At 36.3% G+C, this 23,789-nt stretch overlaps 1 protein-coding gene across 1 annotated transcript in view; it reads right to left on the bottom strand.

Moving 5' to 3' along the window:
- Positions 1-23,789, bottom strand: part of STK3 (serine/threonine kinase 3) — a gene marked incomplete at its 5' end in the record, with an annotated part of 303,446 nt that overhangs the window by 82,395 nt on the left and 197,262 nt on the right. Inside the window, one exon of the mRNA XM_011952746.1 lies at positions 6,919-7,094. Within this exon, the coding sequence (XP_011808136.1) occupies positions 6,919-7,094 (176 nt within the window). The remainder of the gene's footprint in view (positions 1-6,918; positions 7,095-23,789) is intronic.

Raw genomic sequence — 23,789 nt, 5'->3', positions numbered from 1 at the left:
AAAAAAAAAAAAAAAAAGAAACGTTAACTTACAATTCAGTATGAGTCAAAACCAAAAATGGTTGATTTACCTAATTTCTTTTATACTAGTAATTATTGTCAATCCAATTTCTTTCTTTTTTAAAATTTGGAACCAATGTAGTGGGTTAACAGATGGCTTTTGAAATTTTTGTTCTTATTCCAAAATCTTTACGTTACCCAAAATATATCTATTTAAATACGATACTGTAATTTCTGCAAAACACTATCTACATGCTCTCTATTTAACACTAAACAATCTGGATGCTAAGGCTGTTTGGAAATAATTGTAACAAAAACTGAAACATTAGACTAGTGCTATAATAAACAGATTTGCCTTTTACATTTGTTTTAGAAATCTGCATAGGCACATCCTAAACATAACTTTTTTCTGGTAGGGTTAAAAATAATTCAATTAGCCCAAATATATTTTATCTCCTATCTTTCTACGATAATCCCCAATTTGGTGACATCATAAATTCTTTTATCATCTCCTTACATTCAGGAACATAACATGAAACAATCCACAGAAAATCCCAAAGACAAATGCTAACAATTTAAAAGGAAGTACACAAATTCTATTGCATACAGGCTTTAAGACAAGGAATGCTTCCTACCCTGCACATCTGTCTAGCAGGTGCCTTTCTGAATAAGTTTTGTCCTTTAGAAATCTGCTCTGAGTACCTCAAAAGACAATATAAGTGTTCTCTTTCATTTCTTTTTTTTTCCTTAGAACCCATTTTCCTCAAGGCAGAAGGATGAAGACTTCTTTGTCCTAAAAATATGGTCAAAGCAACTTTGGCTTATTTTAAGCAACTTCTATCAAACAGACTTAGGAACTACATAAAATACAGTTCTCTTCTAGAAGGCGGCCTCGAGATGCATCATGAAGAGGGAAGATAAACACATAAACCTCAGTATGCTTTACACTTTAATATTAGAGTCACATTTTTTTAACATTCTGTAACTAACAGATGAGGGAATAAATAAGATCAGATTTCCCTCATTAACAGCTGGTATCTCTGCTTTTAGTCCATTTCCCCATTTTGTGAGAAAAGCAGTCCACCTAATCACTTACACTGTGCTCCACCTACGCTTCTTCTTTTAACTACCCTCTCTTTGCCCCTCTTATACACACTTTTCCTTGTCTTTTGCCATACTCACTACTACTCTTGGCAATTCTTTATTCATCTTCTGGCAATGCTTCCTTTATTCATATCTTATTTATTTCCATTTCCATTCCCCTCAGTGGTGATTACAAACATTTTCCACTTTCCTCAAAGTGATGAGAGGGTTGAGCAGTTCCAGTTGACAGGTGTAATAAATGTTGAGAAAAGAAGAACTATTCTAGTCACTCCATCCCTCCCACAATTCCCTTTTTAAGGCTATCTGCCCCATATAAGTCAAAAATAAATAACTCTGCAAAAATTGGATCCAGTCATATGATCTCTTGATATACCTTTCCTCCTGTGAGAACATTTTCCTTTATTTTATTTTATTTTTTGGTTACTGTCACCATTTATCATTTGGTTCCTCACCTTAACTAATCAAAATAGTACTCTTCAATCTAGTATGTCAGCTATTTCTGTTAATTAATCTTTCCTCCTCATTCTTGTTTTTCATTTCAATTTTATTCCTATATTATTTTAAGCTTGTGCCACATAACCGATATCCCCTACCCTGAGTCTCTTCCTATCAATCCTTCATGCTATCTTCAGTATTAATATTCTTAAGATACTTTTCATCATGTCATCCTCCAACTTAAAACCTTCAGTGGCTTTCCATTGTCTATTAAATAAACATTCAGACTCTGTAACCTTGCAAGCTTCCACCCTCTGATCTGGATCTACTTTTCCATTTTATCTCTCATATTTTTGCAAATTAACTACCATACACTTGAAGGTTTCTACTTCATTGCCACCCAATGTACATTATACTTTCCTACCGCTAAGCTTTTTATTACACATCATTCCTTGTAGTGCCTACCTTCTCTCCTTCTGCTATCCATTTATCAATGCTTAGACAAAGTCCTCTTCCACATTATAATTTCATATACAACTCCAGCCTTCACCAAATCTCCCTCTTATTCAAAACCACATGGCAATGTCTGAGTTACTGTTCTGGATTACAACTTACCACTTCATTAATTCATACCTTGTCTTCTTAATACATCAGTATAATTTATTTTTACCCACAGTGCCTAGCACAATCCAAAGCAGAAAGTAAAATATTTGTTAAATTAGCTTAATGTTTTCTAACAAATTTTGGAATTTCCAGATAGAATGACTACAAAACCTATGAGGGGCTAAAAATGTTTCCAAAGGTTTACTTTCAGGAGTCAGCCACTGGAAAATAGATTCACAAAACTAAAATGAGTCTAAGACAGACAGTAGAAGGCTACATGTCAAAAATTGTGTATATGTGAAAAACCAGAAAGTAGAGTACTGCAATGGTCATTATCAAAATCATTAATGAACTCTCATTTCCTAAATTCAACATTCTAATTTCCGTTGAGTTTTAATTAACACCCTTTCTATTAGATTGCCTGCAAAGTATACTGTAATAATTCCTTCCATCTCACAGCACCCTTTGCCATGTGAATTTGCTGTTCCTTCCATCATGAGGGGAAATTTATTTCCATATCTTTTGAGTTAGGACTAGACTTCTGACAGATTTTGACAACAGACTATGACAACAGTGACACTGTGCAAATTCTTTCCCCTCTTCTCTTACGCATTTTTTATGCAATTAACCATTTTCAAGTGTTCAGTTAAGTGGCATTATTCACACTCACACTTTCATACAAGCATCACTACCATCCACTTCTGGAACGATTTTTGTCTTGCAAAACGGAAACTCTGTACCTATTAAACAATAACTCCCTATTTCCTGCCTGTGAGAACCAACATTTTATTTTCCATCTCCATGAATCTGACTATTATAGGTAACCCATATAAGTAGAATCATATAGCATTTGTCCTTTTGTGACCTGGCTTATTTCACTTAGCATAATGTCTTCAGTGCTCATCCATGTTGTAGCATATTGCACAATTTCTTCCTGAGGCTGAATAATATTCCATTTTATGTATTACAACTTTTTTTTTATCCTTTCATCCATCAATGGACACTTGGGTTGCTTCTACCTTTTTGTCATTATGAATAATGCTGCCATGAAAATGGGTGTACAACTATCTCTTTGAGACCCTGCTTTCAATTCTTTGGTACATACCTAGAGGTAGAATTGCTGGATTATATGATAACCCTATATTGGTTTTTTTGAGGAGCCACCATATTGCTTTCCATAGTGACTACAACATACTTCCACCAGCAAGTGCACAAGGAAAGGTTCCAATTTCTCTACATCTTCAGCAACACCTGTTATTTTCTGTGTTTGTTTTTTGATAATAGTCATTTGAATGGGTGTGTAGTATCTAATTGTGGTTTTGATATGCCTTTCTCTAATGATTAAAGATAATTATTGAATCTTTTCATGTACTTATTAGCCATGTTTATCTTCTTTGGAAGAATATCTATTTAAGTGTTCTATTTAAGTCATTTGCTTCCCCCACCTTTTTTTTTTTTTTTGAGACAAGAGTCTTGCTCTGTCACCCAGGCTGGAGTGCAATGGCGTGATCTCGGCTCACTGCAACCTCTGCCTCCTGGGTTCAAGTGATTCTCCTACCTCAGCCTCCCAAGTAGCTGGGATTACAGGCATGTGTCACCATGTCCCAGCTAATTTTGTATTTTTAGTACAGGTGGGGTTTCACCTTGTTGGTCAGGCTGGTCTCGAACTGCTGACCTCAGGTGATCCACCCACCTCAGCCTCCCAAAGTGCTGGGATTACAGGCATGGGCCCTTTGCTCATTTCTGAAATGGATTGTTTGGGGGTTTTTTTGTTGCTGTTGAGTTGTAGGCGTTCATTATACATTATGAATATTAGCCTCTTATCAGATATATGATTTACAAATGTTTTCTCTCATTCCATTGGTGGCCTCCACTCTGTTGATAGTGTCTTGTGATGAACTCAAGTTTTCTATTTTGATGTAGTCCAATTTATCTATTTTTTTGTTACTTGTTTTTAGTGTCATAGCCTAGAAATCACTGCCAAATCCAATGTCATGAAGTTTTTCTCATATGTATTTCCTAGTAATTTTTTAGTTTTAGTTCTTACTGTAAGATCTTTGGCCCATTTTGAACTAATTTTTATATATGGTGTAAAGTAAGACTCCAACTTCATTCTTTTGCATGTAGAGATCCAGTTTTCCCAGAACGATTTGTTGATATGCCTCTTCTTTACCCCCACTGAATGGTCTTAGGACCCTTGTCAAAAATCATTTGACCATAGATGTGAAAAGTTTACTTCTCAGCTCTCTATTCCATTGGTCTATATATGTCTTTCTGACAGAATCACACTGTTTTGATTTCAATAGCTTGGTAGTAAGTTTTGAAATCAGGAAACATGAGATCTTCAATTTTGTTTTTCTTTTTCAAGATTGTTTTGACTAATTAGGGTCCCTTGAGAATCCATATGAATTTTAGGATGAGTTTTTTCTACTTTTGCAAAAAATATCATTAGGATTTTGACAGAGATAACAATGAATCTGTAGATCGCTTTAGGCAATATAAACATCCTAACAATATTAAAGCTTATGATCTATGAATATGTCTTTTCATGTATTGATGTCTAATTTCTTTCACCCATATTTTTGCAGTTTTCAGTGTACAAGTCTTTTACCTACTTGGTTAACATTATTCTCAAGTATCTCATTCTTTCTGATGCTATTATCAATGGACACTGTGCAGATCCTAAGCTGACGTCAAGAGGCCTTACAACCTTGTTTTCACCTTCTTGGAAGGCTACTATTGCCACGTAAAAACCCCAGGCTTGCCTGATGAGATCATATGACCTAGCCAATAGTCAGCACAATTGCCAACACATTTGTGAAGTAATTTTAGAGACTGTTCAGCCCCATTCAAGCCAGCAGATGACCGCAGTCACTTAAGAAACCCCAGGTGAGCCCAGCAGAAGACACACTTAGATAAACCTAGACAAACTATTAACCCACAAAATTGTGGTTTTGATGAAAGTAAAATAGTTGTTATTTTAAGCCATTAAATTTTGGGGTGGTAGAAAGATTAACTGAAGCAAAATTAAATCATTTTATTTGCCATTTTTTAACCATGATAATTTATTCATTACTTTGTAGCTCATTTCAAACTGTTTCTCAGAGACCATTAAGATGTATTCCACACTATTCAGCCATAAAAAAGAATAAAATCTTAACTTTTGAAGCAACATGGATGGACCTGGAGGCTATTATCTTAAGTGAAACAGAAACAGCAAAGTCAAATACTACATGTTCTCATGTATAAGTAGGAGCTAACTAATGTGTACACATGGACACAGAGTGTGGAATAATAGACAATGGAAACTTGGAAGGGTGAGACGGCAAGAAGGGAGTCAGGGAAGAGAAATTACTAAAGGGTACAAAGTACATTATTTGGGTAATGGTTACACTAAAAGCCCAGACTTCACCACGATGCTCTATATCCATGTAAATTTAAAAAACTGCACTTGTACCCTTAAATTTATGCCAACAAAAAAAAAGATTTATTCCAACTGACACAAGACAGAACTCTTTGAGGTTAAATACTCTACATTATTCATTATATTCATGAATAATTTAAAGCTTAAATGTCAGCATTCTAAATAATTCATAATTTTTAAAAAGTAGATAGCTTAAAATGAAATCTTACTAGGACTAAAGACATACTGATTTTATTTTTCTAATTGCTTACTATGATATTGAAAAAAATATTGAGTAGACATTGCAATGATGTTTGCAGGCTAACCTGTGAATTATACTGCTAATATTTGCTAGCAATTAGTACTAAATTTACTGGGGACAGATTTTGAAACTTTATTATCTGATTATTTAAAAACTCAATCACAACACTGAGGAAAAAAGTACTTAAAATATTTATAATTGCAAAGCATTTGGAGTCATGTTGTCTAAGCAAAATGGTTTAATATTACTTAAAAATTCTTAAATTTAAAAAATGTATATATTTACATATATCTAAAATTGTATTTATGTATACATACATTTATTAATAAAACTACAAAGGATTATAAAGTTATTTTTTTTGGAAAAAAATCTTCTAGAACAATATGCAAAAGTAACATTATTATTTAAGATGTTCTTAAGTAAAAATTTACTCCACAAAATTTTCACTCCATTAAATAACTCATTTTGAGAATTTACTCTCTCAAGTTCTGGAAACAGTTACTTTAAAATAGTTTATCTGTATATTATGCATTTTTTAAAAGAAGTAAGAAGAACCAGGGTAGAAGAAATAAAGAGATAATGTAACAAAATAGGCGATAAGGCAGTTTTATACGGAAGTTTATATGCTCCTAGGTACAGAATAGGACTATTATTTCTAAGAAACTAAGTGGAATTAACACTTACTCAAATAGAAACCAACTCATATACTTTCAAAATTGAAGCAAATTCTCAAACTATGTCATAAATACCTTTGCATCATTAATTTTGGCAACTGAGTTTACTGACTGTCAGAAGTATCTGATATTTGAATTATTGAAAACAACTTTTAAAATAGTTGTCATTTTAGTTTTAAGGAGTCCTGAATATTTGTCTAAATTTCAGCTATGATTTATTTAACTATAAAAAAATATTTTCTGCAAGTATATTTCTATAAGTAAGCTACAGCTTCACAATTTCTCTATCCACGTATATGGCTGTAAAATGAATATTAACATATGGTCTATAATTGTATATACATACACACAGTTCATATACATATGAACTATGCTTCTCAATTTGATGGTAAAATATAGAAGAAGAAAACATAAATGGAAGAATTAAAATGTACTTACAAAGTCAAAGTCTCCATCTTGAGGAACTTTCCAGTTATCAGGAAAAACGTTTTTGGACAAAGGGAAGGGTTCATGCATGTTCTGATTACAGTTTTCGTGACTCTTATTCTTGAAGTCTTGCTTATCAAAGTAGTCCATGAAAGATGGTCTTTGTACTTGTGGTGAGGTTGCATTTCCTTAGGTAAACAAAGAACATAAGGAAGGTATAAGTTCTTACATTTAAGGAAGTATTTCCATTGAAGTATGATTTTTTATGAAGCCATATAATAAATTTGCACTGGTCAGATTCAAGGCCAACATAATTAATTTCATAAAGAACAAAGTGAAATAAGAATTTAAAAATACCCAGACCAAATAAAAATTAAGCTGATGATTAGGCAAAGGTCTGGAATGTTTAGATTGTAGAAACACTTCAGAAGTTTAGTAGAATCATTATCGTAATTTTATTAAAAATCATTTCAGCTGTATTTCAAATTTCTCAAAGAAAGTAAATTTTAAAAACTCAAGTGTTTTTGGTGGACTTTTTTCTTTGTATTTAAGTCTGCATTGCTATTGTTATTGTACATTTTCAGCTGTAAGAAATTATGAGGACTTGGCTAGGCATGGTGGTGCATTGCCCGTAACCTCAGAACTTTGGGAGGCTAAGGTGGAAGGGATGCTTGAGCCCAGGAGCTCAAGACCAGCCTGAACAACATAGCGAGACTCTGTCTCTATGAAAAATACAAAAAATTAGCCAGGTGTGGTGGCACCTATCTGTAGTCCCAGCCACTTCGGGGGCAGAGGTTGGGAGGGTCACTTGAGCCTGCGAGGTCAAGGCTGCAGTGAGTCATGATTGTGCCACTGCACTTCAGCCTGGGCAACAGAGCAAGACCCTGTTCAAATTAAAAAAAAACAAAACATATATATATATATATACTTTTAAAAAATTAAAAAAGAAATTACAAGGACTTACTCAGTTTCCTCTTATATCTATCAAACTGCTTCCTCAGTCCTTCTGATTCCCTCTGCCCCTGGACTTCCACAGCTTCGCCTGCCAAACTTACATCCATGTCCCCCAACACTACTTCTCTAGCCCAGACCTTGCTCCTAAGTTCCATATCTAACTTTGCTTGCTATTAGACAACTTAATCTGAGGTGAGCTGCCAATTCATTTACCAGTTCTAAAACTAAATTCAAGATCGTTCCCTTCAAACCTACAGCTCCCCCGATATATTCTATCTCCACTAAAGTCAACCTTACTTACTCAATCCCCAAAAATAATAAAGTTGAGAATTAACTCAAGATTCCTCCCTTCCCATCACAGCAAACTGATTATTAGGTCTTTTAATTCTACTTCTCAATACAGTTAACCATAACCCCTTTTCTCTACTTATCATTGCAACTGTCTTAGTTTAGCTTCTAATCATTTCTTGCTTAGGCCATTGTAGCAGCCTCCAAACTCGTCTCCTTGCTTCCAATATCACAGTTTTGATTTTAATTTCCATATTGTCAACATGGTGACCTTTCTAAATACAAACCAAAACACGTCATTCTCCTCAGCATCTTTCAATGGCTCTTCATTTTTTATACTGAACGACTAAATAGGAAATAAATATTTGGAATAACTAGATTTTTAATCTGGCTATACTGGTCTGGATCAGTGGTTTTCAAATTGGATTCCTTAAAGCCCCAGGGCTCCAAATAAATGTCCCAGAGACCACCAAGAAGGCATTTCCCATATAATTCTCCAAATAGAAAGTAAATTACTTTCTTTTTTCTTTTTGAGATGGAGTTTTGCTCGTTGTACAGGCTGGAGTGCAATGGCATGATCTCAGCTCACCACAACCTCCGCCTCCTGAGTTTAAGCAATTCTCCTGCCTCAGCCTCCCAAGCAGCTGGGATTACGGGCACATGCCACCACGCCTGGCTAATTTTGTATTTTTAGTAGAGATGGGGTTTCTCCATGTGGGTCAGGTGGTAAACTAGTTTCTTAAAAATTTTTTGTGGGGAGTGCACCTCCCCACAAGGGGCCCTGCTGGGCAACTGTAAGTTACAAAAAGTATTTTTAAAATGTAAAACTGAAATCTTTCCTTCTGTAATTTACACTCATGCTCCAAATAAATTCCTCTTTCATATAATTGTTCCTCAAATATCTGAAGACAGAGGTAATGGCTCCTGTCTTGGCTGTCTATTTTTAATATAAAACATCCCCAGTTCCTTTCATAGGATATATGTTTCAGAGTCATCACCAACTTGTTTACTTGCCTACAGAGACATTCTAGTCTCACTGTTCCTCTAAAAAGAGACATAATATTCATAACAGTCATCTGATCAACCTAGATTGCATTTGTAATAGTCCTGGCACAGTTTAAAACTACAGTTACTACTATGACAACTAAGTAACACTGTTAGTTGGGATGAGCTTTAAGGTCATTTTGGTCAAAAGAATGCATGCTAAGACTTATTTTTAGTCTTTAAAAATATGAGGAAAGCCTAAATCGATGCCTAGTTTATGTGACAAATCAGAGAGTCTGGAATTCTTAAACGAACTTCAAAAAACAAAAGGGTGGGGTGAGGGAGACAGAACTGACAGGTAAGCATCCTATCTCCTCTTTCCTTTCTCCCTACTTTTGGATCTCTACGTGCATTATTTGACAGACTGGGAGCCTAGGTGAGATGGCTTAGGTGAGGATACAAGAGAGAGTGGTATGGTGATATTTATTCATTAAAAAAATTCTGTCTCACTGCCTTAAAATAAAATGGTTTGCCATATCAAAACGAAGGTTTTATTGACTTCACCTTATGTGTTTTAAAAAATTTTTTATAAGATAAAATTTACCATCTTACTTCTGGGTATATATCCGGAATTGAAAGCCAGGTCTTGAAGAGGTATCTGTATCCTCATGTCTGTTGCAGCATTATTCATAATAGCTAACACATGGAAGCAAGCCAAGTGCCCATTTGCGGAGGAATGGATAAGCAAAATGCGAGGAAGGAAATTCTGACACATGCTACAACATGGATGAACCTTGAGGACATTATGCTATGTGAAATAAGCTAGTAACAAAAGAACAAAATACTGTATAATTCCACTATGTCAGGTACTTAGAGTAGTCAACATCATAGAGACAGAAAACAGAATGGTGGTTACTAGGGAATAAGAGGACAGGGAAATGGGGAGTTAGTGTTTCATGGGTACAGAAGTTGAGTTTTACAAGATGAAAAGAATTACGGAAACTGATGGTGGTGATGGCTGCACAACTTCATGGAAGTGCTTAAGATTAATATCACTGAACTAGATACAGGCATATTTTGCAGTTATTGCAGGTTTGGTTCCAGACTACTGCAATAATGAGAATATTGCAATAATGTAAGTCACATAAATTTTTTGGTTTCCCAGTGCACACAAAAGTTATGTTTGTTTGATTGCTTGCCTTCACAACGTCAATTTTCTTAAAGAAAAATTTTTTTAACTTTTAAGGTCAGGGGTATATGTGCAGGTTTGTTACATAGGTAAACTTGTGTCATTGGGGTTTGTTGTACAGATTATTTCATCACCCAGGTATTAAGCCTAGTACTCATTTGTTGTTTTTTCTGATCCTCTCCCTCCTCCCAGCCTCCACTCTCTGAAAAGCCCCAGTGTATGTTGTTCCCCAGATGTGTCCATGTGTTCTCAACATTTAGCTTCCACTTTTAAGTGTGAACATGCGATATTTGGTTTTCTAAAAGTTATGTTTAGGAGTGACATCAGAAAGATGGCTAACAAGACAGGCCTGGTGCTAGTCCACTCTCAACAAAAAAAGACCAAGGCAACAGATAAACAGCTAAGATTTTACTGGAATGTCAGCGGGAGAACCCTGGAGAATAATGAGAGAGTGCAGAGGCACCTGTGCTGCTTAGAAGTCCAGTTTGGGGTGGCTGTAGCGTTTCTTAAATAATACCACAGTGAAGTTTGCTGTATCAGTTGACTCTTCCTTTCACAAAAGAGTTCTCTGTAGCATGAGATGTTGTTTCGTAACATTTTACCCACAGCAGAGTGACTTTCAAAACTGTAGTCAATCCTTTCGAACTCTACCACTGCTTTATCAACTAAGTTTATGGAAAATTCTAAGTCCTTTGTTGTCATTGCAACAATGTTCACAGCATCTTCATAAGGAGTAGATTCCATCTCAAGAAACCACTTTCTTTGCTCATCCACAAGAAGCAACTCTTCATCTGTTCAAGTTTAATAATGAGATTGCAGCGATTCAGTCACATCCTCAGGTTGTACTTCCAAGTCTAGTTCTTTCACTATTTCCACCACACTTGCAGTTACTTCCTCCACTGAAGTCTTTAACCCCTTAAAGTCATCCATGATGGTTGGAATGGACTTCTTCCAAACTCCTGTTAATGCTGATCTTTTTACCTCTTCCTATGAATCACAAATGTTCTTAATAACATGAAGAATGGTGAATCCTTTCCAGAAGGTTTTCAACTTACTTGGCCCAGATCCATCAGAGCAATCACTATTTATGGCAGATATTGCCTAATAAAATGTATTTCTTAATAATAAGACTTGAAAGTCTAAAATACTCCTGGATCTATGGGCTACAAAATGGATGTTGTGTTAGCAGGCATGAAAACAACATTAATTTCCTTGCATACTTCCATCAGAGCCCTTGGGTGACCAGGTGCATTCTCACTCAGCAGTAACAGTCCAAAGATAATCTTTTTTTTCTCAGCAGTAGGTCTCAACAGTAGGCTTAAAATATTCAGCAAACCATGGTGTAAACAAATGTGCTGCCATCCAGGCTTCATTATTCCATTTACAGAGCACAGGAAGAACAGAATTAGCACAATTTTTAAGGGCCCTAGGATTTTCAAAATGGTAAATGAACATTGGTTTTAACTTAATCTCTACCACCAGCCTGTCCTTTGAAGCTTGGAAGCCAGGCATTGACTTCTCCTCTGTAGCTAGGAAAGTCGTAGATGACATCTTCCAATAGAAGACTGTTTCTTCTATATTGAAATTATGTTGTTTAGTGTAGCCACCTTCATCAATTATCTTAGCTACAACTTCTGGATAACTTGCTGCAGCTTCTACACCAGTACTTGCTGTTTCACTTTGTACTTTTACGGTACGGAGATAGCTTCTTTCCTTAAATGTCATGAACCAACCTATGCCAACCTATGCTAGCTTCAAACTTTTCTTCTGCAGCTTCCTCACCTCTTTCAGCCTTTACAGAATTGAACAGAATTAGAGCTTTGATCCGGATTAGTCTTTGGCTTAAGGAAATGTTGTGACTGGTTTAATCTTCTATCCACTCAAACTTTCTCCATATCAGAAAGAGAAAGGCTGTTTCACTTTCTTATCATTCATGTGTTCACTAGAGTAGAACTTTCAATTTCCTTTAATAACTTTTTCTTTGCATTCACAACTTGGCTGTTTGGTGCAAGAGGCCTAGTTTTCACCCAGTCTCAACTTTCAATATGCCTTCCTCACTAAGTTTAATCATTTCTAGCTTTTGATTTAAAGTGAGAGATGTGTGACTCTTCCTTTCACTTTAGCACATAGAGGCCATTGTAGGGTTATCAATGGGCCTAATTTCAATACTGTGGTGTCTCAGAGAACAGGGAGGTCTGAGGAGAGGGAGAGAAACAGGGTAATGGCCTGCTGGTGGGACAGTCAGAACACATACTACAATTATCAATTATATTTGCCATCTTATATAGGCACAGTTTGTTGTGTCCCAAAACAATTACAATAGTAACATCAAACCACTGGTCACAGATTACTGTAACAGAATGATGAAAAGGTTTGAAATATTGTGAAAAGTACCAAACTATGAAACAGAAACACAAAGTGAGCACATAAGGTTGGAAAAACAGCGCCAACAGACTTGCTTGACACAAGGTTGCCACAAACCTTCAATCTGTAAAAAACAGTGTCTGTGAAGCACAAAAAAGCAAATCGCAATAATGAGGTATGCTTATGTTTAAAAATAGTTAAGATGGTGAATTTTAGGTATATGCATTTTACCACAATAAAAAAATTTTTTAATTACCATCTTAACCATTTAAAAATGTGCAGTTCAGTAGCATGAGGTATTGTGTGACCAATCTCCAGAACTTTCACCTTGCAAAATGGAGACTCTTGCACCCAATAAACAACTCGCCATTTTTCCCTACCTCTAGCAACCACCATTTTACTTTCTGTTTTTATGAGTCTTATTACTCTGGATACTTCATATAAGTGAAATCCATTAAAGTGTTTTTTTTTTTTTCCTCTTTTTTTTTTTTATTTTTTTTTATGATTGGCTTATTTCATTTAACATAATGACCTCAAGGTTCATTCACGTTGTGGCATGTGTCAACATTTCCTTCCTTTTCAAGGATAAATAACATTCAATTCTATGCATATACTACATTTTGCTTATCCATTTGTCTGTCAATGAATACTTGGGTTTTTCCACTTTTGCTGAATAATGCTCCTATGAACATGAGTATAGAAATGTATCTCAGAAATCCTGCTAATTATGTGGTTTTGTGTTATTTACTCTTTTTTAAATAACTAAGTTTTTCTCTAGGTGCAGATCTTTATTTGCAAGTAATCTTATTTTTTAAATACCTATCCAGAGGTCTTTTTCACTTTCTAGTGGGTGTTTTGATAGTTGAGCCTAATCTCTGATTAAATGAATGATTACGATACAATGTAAACACGTGAATAATATAATTATTGGTAAAAGTAATTTTTATTTTTACCCTATGAATATGTTGTATGGATGGATGGGGGGGTGTACCGACTGATTTGACTGACTGACAGGGTCTCTCCTTCTGTCTCCCAGTCTGGAGTGCAGCGGCATGATCTCCACCCACTGAAGGCTTGACCTCCCGGGCTCAAGTGATCTTCCCATCTCAGCCTCCTGAGTAGCTAGGACTACAGGCATGCACCACCACACTTGGTTAATTTTTGTTTACTTTTTGTAGAGATGAGGTCTTACTATGCTGCCTTGGCTGGTTTCAAACTCCTGGATTCAAGCAATCCTCCCATTTTGGCCTCCCAAAGTGCTGAGATCACAGGTGTGGGCCACCACACCTGGTTGAGTTATGTCTTTTAAATGTGTTTCCATCTCTACTTTTCATTAAGTCATAAGTTCCCTAATGCAGAATTCCAAATCCTTTACCTAAATAATTTCACAGCTATCTCTATCAATTTGTGTTTTTGACTGTCTACCTAGATATTCTATGAACAACAACAGCAGGAGCCATGTTACATGGCTTTTCAACGTTACTTTTGAATTAGTAGAAGCTATATGTATTTCATTACTAGCACTGGTGCACTGCTGATAACGTATTTGAGAAAGTATTGTGACTACTACAATTATTATTCGGTTGGTGCAAGTAATAATAGAATGATCTATCCCAGTAGAGTCAGAAAGAACCTGATTTTCAGAATATGCATGTATTAGTGGAAAAATAGAAAAAGACTCTCAACACAACTGTTTATCTAAGGACCAGTCCTCTAATTACAGCTTTAGATGGCTAGAAAATAAATGTGACAAGACATCTGGGACCCAAACGGTACCCACTGTAAAGATATTGAGACAGTCTATCAAATTTAAGATAGTATAAAACACCAATATTTGTCGTAAACCTTTAGAACTTAGAACACTCTCATATCTCACATTCAAAGTTCATGAAAATGAAACTCCTTAGGGACAGTTCAGCAAGATAATGGCCAAGGCTGCCTTTAGATTTCCTGTCATAACAGATTTTACAGGAGTGTTAAAAATGAACAAAATATATAGAAGAGAAGGTGTAATATTTCAACAATCAATAAATATGCTAAAAATAAAGACATGGTGTTTATGGTGTTCATCTTCAACTTTGTTCCCTTTTTTTGTTGAAATCAACAAAAATAGAAATTGGTTAATATGATGGGTTACATTACTGACGTTTAGATAGGACACATACATTCCATTAACATTTTCAGCAGATTTTTAGTACCTTTGATTTGTCTCTAGGCTTCATCATTACAAGACATATTTCTCTATATTCAGAATTGAAATTTGGTTCCCATGGTAACCTCTTAAATGAAAATCGAGTCTAGGAATTTAACCTGTTATTCTCCATTTCTGTCCCATTTTGCAAGTTTAAAAAAATTGCAAGTGTAGCTCAACTTACACATATTTTTTATAAACTAATCAAAGTAGTAAATCAAACCATAAAGCTAGGAGAAGGTAGATAATCCCTTAAAGAAATTCTTTGCTCAATATTCTTTTTGTTTCTTTTTCTTTCTAAAAGGAAGACTGATTCTGTAATAGAATTATATATTTAGTTGTAAGTTCTGTTTTCATCAAGAAGTCTTAAAATGTGTCACACACATAAATACATCTGAAAACTTTAACATTCAGTATTATATAATAAGGGTTATCAAGTTTGTCAAGGAAAGTCAGAGTCAGGGAGGAGAGGAAAAATGGTTTCTTTAGAAACGAACTGCTGGAAAAGTAAGAAACTCCTAAACCACCATTATCAACTGTATTTGATAATGAATAGAAAGGTTTCACTGAAGCGTATTTCTAGATAGCATTCTATAAAAAGTAAATTTAGTATTTGTAGGTACTTTGGTAAAAATGAAACAAAACAATAGAAACTACAAAAAGCATGCATTGTGGCACTACTAATTCAGTGAAGACAGCAGCCCTCTGTGACCTATGTTCCTCCCCAGATCATCTTCCTCTCTCCACACCAAGCCAGGACCACATTGCTTTCATTAATTTTTTTTTTTTTTTCATCCAGCACTGGCTTCACTGCTCTCATAATGAGGCTCTCATTATGGTCTTCTTTGTGTTCTCCTCAACTAGGAGATAAGGAACTCTTCATCCCAGAATCTTTACAAACTCCCCAGTACTGTAATGAACAGGATTCTCTTGATATACCACTGACTCTTATTACTTCAGACCTCTGTATCTGAGAAAATTCACCCAAACCATTATTGGAGTAAATTAAAAACTAATATTTTCCTACCAGAAACTAACATTTATAGAGTACCTATTCTAATATGACCTACATATTAAGAGTAGCAGCATACACTGGGAAGGAGAAGGAGAAAAATCAAATCTCAGAAGTTCCATTTTTCACTACGAAGAATAAAGTGGGGGGAATTTTAATCTTCTATAAAAACCTTCAAAACAGAAAGATGGGCTGACCAGGCATTTCCTATAAAGATGAGGAGAGTAAGAAAAAGGTTGAAGGAAAGACAGTGTTCTTTTCTGCAATGAGTCAGAGAAGAAACAGTTTGATTAGAGAGAAGTGGTAGCAACAGAAAGGGGAGAAGCAGACTTCTCCTTGGTGCTGATTAAATAAAGAAAGGAAATTACTAGGAAATTTCATTCCAGGAATCTACTCTTCTAACCCCAACAGTCTTGTGTGTGCTCCTGACAACATCCCAATCAGGAGCTTCTAACTGAAGTCACATGAGCCACCATTAATGTCGTAGTGTCTTGAAGTGAAAAATTTGCCTCTCTAATATCTATAATTCCTAGCTTCCTGACTAGGGGTGAGAAAGTATCTATCTTGTTGGAAAAAGTGGCCATGTAATACAATTCTGGCTAATGACACATAAAAATAACAGTTTAGGCCAGGTATGGTGGCTCATACCTCTAATCCCAGCATTTTGGGAGGCTGAGGCAGGAGGATTGCTTGAAGCCAGGAGTTTGAAGTTGCAATAAGCTATGGGCTATGATCACACCACCATTTCCACTCTAGATGACAAAGTAAGACCCTTCTCTTAAAAAAAAAAATCAAGTAAGGGTTTCTAGGAAAGCTCTGTTTTCTTGATACAGGCACAATCCTTTCTGGTTTTTGCTCTTTTCTACTGCCTGGAATGCAGACTTGATGGCTAGAGATCCTGCATTTATTTTGCAGGCAGAAGAACAAGCATAATACCCTAAAGATGGTGTCACAGAAAGGATTTCTAATGACATCATGAACTCACTCTGCCAGTGCTGGATACTCTGCTTCTGGATTTCTCGTTAAATGAGAAAAGAAATTAATCTTATTTTGTTTAAACCACTGTTATTTGGGTTTATTGGTACATACAGTCAAATTCAGTCCTTAACTGATACATTTCTATTCCCAAATGGAGGATGTAGGGAGAAGCAGAAGCAGCAGCGATCTTCAGTTTTACTGCAGAAACATCCCAATTTCAAACTTGAAGTCCACTATTATACAGAGTAGTTTAAATATCAGTACGTTTCAGATACATTATAGTTTTAAAGGTTTTTTTACAGGTTGACCTAAAAAACCTATGGCAAAATGCCTTTTGGCTTCCATACTCAAAAATTTTAAAAATAACCCATTCCTAAGATAAAAATAAACATTCTTACAGAGAGTTAACAAAAGTTTAAAAAGCAACTTAAATAAAAGAAGGAATCTATTCTGTTAGATTTTTCTTTCTGGATGATTTGATAAGATACTATTAACCAAGATATGTTTACACTTAATTTTTTATTCAAACGTATGTGCTTACACTTCCAAATATTTTCCATTGCTTAATTTAAAACCTAGCATTAACATTTAGAGTATCTCTTTGTCATACACATAAAAGATTAAAAAACAATTTTAAAATAATTTTAAAGAGGAAAACAGGCGGTTAGGTTTGTTTGAAAAGTTAATGGGAGGGGGCAGCTGCAATTGCCCAGTAATGTTTAACGACACAATATGAAACACATGCCACAATGTGGAGCTGAGTCTCCAGGGAGATACGTGTTCACAGAAGTAGGACAGAGAGGATGATGTTTCTGACTTACGACTTATTAAAAAAAAAAAAACACTAGGCTCTTCAATGAGAAAATAAAGCAGGAAATCTCAAGATAGTAACCACTGTCATATGTGATGTGGTTGCTACGGCAAATACTTTTTTTAAGCACAGAAAGAATAATCACATAAAATTGACATCAATTTCTCCAGCTGCAGCTGAATTCTGATCCCCAGCTTAAAAAAAAATTTTATTTTAACAATAATTTTAATGTTCAGAATTACCTAGTTCCTCAATTTTGGCCCCAATTCCTTCAACTAGTTGCTTGTGGAACTAAAAGCCTATTAGCAATAAAGAATAAGGTAACTATCATTCATTCTCTTTGTGGATAAGAAATTTTAAAGAAAAAGGTTGCTTTTCATCTCCTTCATGCATCCCCAAAACATTAACAAGTAAATCAAACTGTGAGGAATATAATACCATAGAAAATATGTCAGTCCACCCACAATTATTCATTAAGTTTCCTAATTTGCACATCTTCTAAACAAAAGTCCTCATAAAAATGTAAATATATAAAGTAATATTTAAAAATACTCTAACAAAATAATTTAATTTTTAACTTCTTACCATGATTATGATAAAGATATTCAAGTTTAGAGAATAAAATAACAATCATGACTTTAGCAAAGTATGTGTCAACATCAAAGAGATTTATAAAGATTACCTAATTTGTTCTTCTAAAAATATTTTAAGATGTGGGTGGTTCCACCTCATTAATGACCTTGGAAATGTGTTCTTTAATTTGTTGCCAAGAGTATAGTGAATACATATAAAAACCAGGATGTTAACACAGAAGCTACTGACATCAGTTTTTTTCTGAACTTCACCATACTGTATTTTAAAACAAAGAAGGATAAACATAACATGGAGAAGTTCCACGGACTATTCATAAGAGATTAAAAAGCTTAGAAAATAATACCTGCACAAAGGTTAAAGAGACTGAAATTATTCAGCTAAGAGAAGTCAAGTCTGAGGAAGAACTTAATAAGTATCCAAGTATTTATGAAGGGTTCTTTGCACAGAAAATAATGACCAGCTGTTTTCAATCTCCAATGAAGGCAGAATAGAAGGAAACAAAAATTGAAGCCCAAGATTTTAGTTAAGTAAAAGGATTTCCTGTACAAGTAATGAATATTGTAATGGTCACTGTGTGTATCTATGAAAATGCTTTCTTCAAAGGCCTATACAGGAAAGAGATTTTCATTTGTACAGGGAAGACTAATATTTACATCCTTGTGTGTGTTTTGTGCTAAAAAAGAGGTATCCTACAACCAAAATACATACACCAGCAGGTCTGAGCTGGGTTATACTTTGTGAAACATCCCACGGACCAAGAGCACACAGAAGAGTAGACTATACTCAGTGCCCACAGGGAACTCCAAACCACTGCAGCCACACCTTACCTGGCTTTCTCGTACTTTTGTAAAGGAAAATGAACGATTTCCAGTTGCCCAGAAATACGATGAGTATTTGCACCCAGCTGCAAGAGGGACCTGTAGTTCATTGCTGTCACCTTTATTGTCACATCCCGGGCAACATTAACCTCCTAAGTTAAAGAGGAATGCAACAGTGTTTCATAAAAGCATGATAAGTGGGAAGGTAATTCCCCTACACATTCTCCTACCCTTGCCAATTATTTCTTGGCATCTAAAATTCCATCCTTAGTGATTTACTCCTTTGGCTCAAGGCTGTATGATTCTGGGTGAAAATGTATTTCATGAACATTAAACATTATTAGGCATTTTATTCCTGTGTATCTGGTCTTTTTCCAAAACAGATTTTGGGCAAAAAAAGGAAGAAAGGAAAGGATATGAGAACTGAGAGAAAGATATTACTAAGCAAAGAATACGGCATGGAAGTAGATGTTCAGAACAAAACAAATTGCCTCACACTTCACAATTTTGTCTAGGAACAATGGATGAACCAGGGAGCAGAGTCAGCCTTCCTTTCTTGGTATCTCTCCTAAACTGCTGCTGAATATCTAGTATCTGTTTCCAGAGTAACTCCTAAAAAGCTAAAGCAGAACTTCATTTGCTTTCTCCTATTATTTAAGTAAAACTGCATATATGTACTGTCCAAAATAAACTCTGAAATTCTCAAAATCAATAAATACTACAGGCATATACAGGTAAGACATTTTTAAAATGTATATTTAGTAAATATTATTTAACCCAGTATTTAAGAAATGATAAATATTTATGAAAGGTTAATATAAGTAAATAATATACAACCTAAACATAACTAGTGATTTCTCCACCCATTCTTTTTTTGTTTTTCTGAGACAGTCTTGCTCTGTCACCCAGGCTGGAATGCAGTGGCACGATCTCGGCTCACTGCAGCCTCTGCCTCCTGGGTTCCAGCAATTCTCCTGCCTCAGCCTCCTGGGTAGCTGGGATTACAGGTACATGCCACCATGCCCGGCTAATTTTTGTATTTTTAGTAGAGATGGGGTTTCACTATGTTGGCCAGGCTGGTCTCGAACTCCTGACCTTACCTGTCTTGGCTTCTGAAAGTGCTGGGATTACAGGTGTGAGCCACGGCGCCCGGCCTCTCTACCCATTCTTTTTTTTCTTTTTTTTTGAGATGGAGTTTTGCTATTGTTGCCCAGGCTGGAGTGCAATGGTGCAATCTCCAGCTCACTGCAACCTCCGCCTCCTAGGTTCAAGCAATTCTCCTGCCTCAGCCTCCCAAGCAGCTGCGATTACAGGCCACCTCACCCAGCTAATTTTGTATTTTTAGTACAGACGGGGTTTCTCCATGTTGGTCAGGGTGGTCTCGAACTCCCAACCTCGGATGATCCGCCTGCCTCAGCCTCCCAAAGTGCTGGGATTACAGGCATGAGCCACCACACCTGGCCTCTCCACCCATTCTTAACACAACATGGTCTCCACCTACATCACCATCCAGCTGCCTCTCTGTTCAACATGCTCCAGTGTATCTCGAGCCTTCTTAAATACTCCCGTAAGTTCTAAACACAATATTCCAGATGAGTTCCAGCTCCCAGCTCCTGAGAGCAGAGGGAAGCTGTTTATTTCCTTGTTCTAAAAAGTGGTTATCTGTCCTAGCTGCCCCTCAGAAGCTCTTGTAGAGTTTTTAAATTTTAAAAAATATATTTTAAAAGCAGAGATGCCCAAGCCCTGCTCCAGTCTTCAGACCAGTATCTCTGAAGACTGACTGTTACAAATACTTGTAAGGCTAGTTATTTGGACCCAAGACCAGGGTTTATCTTGTAAATCAAGCCCACTGCTCCAGCCTGTGCTGATCTTTTAGGATCCTCATTCTATCCTGTAACATATTTTTATTTTGTTCCACTTCATGTTATTTGCAATTCTGATGCACCTTCACCTTATAGCTTCATCCAAGTTTCTGTGAAAAATTTTGAGCTAGCCAGGGCTTGAGGCCGAGGTTCTGTATCACAAAATGAGAAATCTTCTGGTAAACGATTTATTATTTAACACTGTAGTCAACTGAAATTTAGCAACCACTGCCATGTGCCTCTCGTGAGCCTTTGTATCATAGAGGCTAGAGAGGTGAGCACCACATTTCTCAGAATTCCTTGCAACTAGAGTTCTGGGTAAGTGCACTCTTTCACAACTGCAGGGTGGAAAAAACAAACAGAAGCTATGTGTCTGCTAGTTTAGTTATTTCCTTCTTGCAAGCCCTGTCATGGAGACTTGATTATTTACAGCAGCATTCTAGCATCTAGTCACCAGTTTCACAGGTACTGAGGAGTGGTTGCAGTAATATTTAGTAGCTTTCTAATCCCTAAATAGCAATGATGGTTTATTTCAATCTGTATTACTGAACTCAACAGTGCCAGTGGCAGCCTCTGGATTGCTATTCCTCATTGTGGCAGTAGTAGTTGTTCCTTATATGCTCACTTTTGTGGTGTTGTGGGAGTCACTCCTGAAGCCTATGCTACACAGTCTTCTCCTCTAGCCTTCCATTGATTTTCTTAACATCTACATCTCTAATATGGCTTGGCTCTATGTCCTCACCTAAATCTCACGCTGAATTTTAATTCCCAATGCTGGAGGGGGGCCTGGTGGGAGATGACTGGATCCTGGGGGTGGTTTCTAATGGTTTAGCACCATCTCCCTAGCACTGTCTCGTGGTTGAGTTCTCACAAGATCTGGTTGTTTAAAAGGGTATAGCACCACCCCCTTTGCTCTTTCTCCTGTTCAGCCATGTAGGACGTGCCAGCTTCCCCTTCCCCTTCTACCACGATTGTAGGTTTCCTGAGGCCTCCCCAGCCATGCTTCCTGTACAGGCTGCAGAACCATGAGCAAATTATACCCCTTTTCTTTATATATTACCCAGTCTCATGCAGTTCTTTAAAGCAATATGAGAACACATGAATACAATCTCTGACTTAAATTTCTTTGTGTGTGGAATACCTAGTTTCTGTTTCTTCCAGTAAACTCTCACTGATATAAGCACATTTGAGTATAACTGCTGCACTCTCATAACAGGACCACCAGCTAGGTCACACTACATAATGTCTACAAGGATATCATGAAAGACCTTGTTAAATACTTTTCTAATATCCTAAGATACAATATTCAAACTCTGCATTTTCTCTGACTTTGAAGTTTAGCAATGCTGTCAAAAAAGGAAATTATATTATTCTGATATGATTTCTTCTCAGGAATCTATGCTGACTTACAAGGATCCTGATCTTTCCTAAAGGACTCTTAAATGTTCTAGAATCCTGCCCAAGAAGGACATTGAGCTCATTGGCCCCAGAACAGTGATGTGATTTTAGTGTCAACCCTGTGTCTATATACTGGTGCCAGTATATTGCTTACTTGCTATGAAAATCTTGGACAACATTCCCAAGTCTCAGTTTCCTTAGTGCTAAATGGTAGTGAAATGCTATTTTACAGGATCCTTGTGAGGAGTAAATCAGATAACGCATATAAAGTCCTGAGCACAGTGTTCGGCCTGCAGCAGGAGCTCAATTAATAACAGCTATAACCTGAGAAATTCACCTTTTTCTCCCTTTCCAAAAATAAAATAAAATAAAATGTAAATGTACTCTTTTATACTTCCATGACACTCTACTCATTTTCTCAAAGAGATGTCAAATTTCACAAACAGTGGAAAACAGTTCTCTCATCTCAAGTCATATCAATAGATATTATCAAACATACTCTTGGTCAGGAGATGCCAAGTGCACTGAGTACTTCTCTAGCATTTGCTTATCTTGCCATTCAAACCCCTCTTAATCATGTTGATGTTACTCAGTTCATTTTGGAGATCATCACTGTCTATAGAAGCCCCATTGGCTAGCTTACTGAAAAAAGAGAGATGGAGCAAGGTCTTGGAGGAGGCAGGAAAAGGTGGAGGTAAGAATTTGCCGTGGGAAGAACAGAGCTGCTCGACAGCTCACCATCTCCAGTCCCAGGAAGATATGGTCTTTCTCACTGCATGGGAAGCAGGGCTGGCAATGCCTGGGGCTTCCCAGATGCTCCCTCTTATCAAGTTGTTGGAAGGACAAATTAATAGGATGGATAGATGAATATTATCCTTTATTGATCATCAACTATATTTAAAACACTGCTAGGCATGTTTTGAATTTACATAATACACACACCTGCACACATATACACAACAGAGAGACAAAACATATCACTGAAACTCAGACAGAATTAAGTAACACAATTAATGATTTGGCTTCACATCCCATGCTCTTTACTATACCACACCATTTGTTCAGAAAACATTTCATGAACTCTTACCAAGTGCTAGGTATTGTATTAGGTATAAAAAATACAGTGGGGAATGAACAAAAAGCACATGCTCACAATAAAGCATGACAGTGCTGTAAGAGTGAAAGCTTGGGGTGAGATGGGAGCCTATTAGAGGGGCACTTATTCCTAACCTGGAGTTGACAGAGGAAGCAACCTCTTAACTGAGCCTGAGTGGATGAATGTGATTTAGCAAAAGAAGGATAAATCCCACAGGAGAATTTGGGCACTGCAAGAGGCCAAAGGTGAAAAAGCTCTGTAAGAGCTGAGAAGCTGGAAGAAGGATGAAGAGGGAATAGAAAGGTAAGTAGTAACCAGAGCATATACTGCTTTCTAACTGGTGT

This window comes from Colobus angolensis, unplaced genomic scaffold (genome assembly GCF_000951035.1).
Source record: "Colobus angolensis palliatus isolate OR3802 unplaced genomic scaffold, Cang.pa_1.0 Scaffold349, whole genome shotgun sequence".
NCBI lineage: Eukaryota > Metazoa > Chordata > Mammalia > Primates > Cercopithecidae > Colobus > Colobus angolensis.
This window is presented reverse-complemented; position numbering and strand designations above follow the sequence as displayed.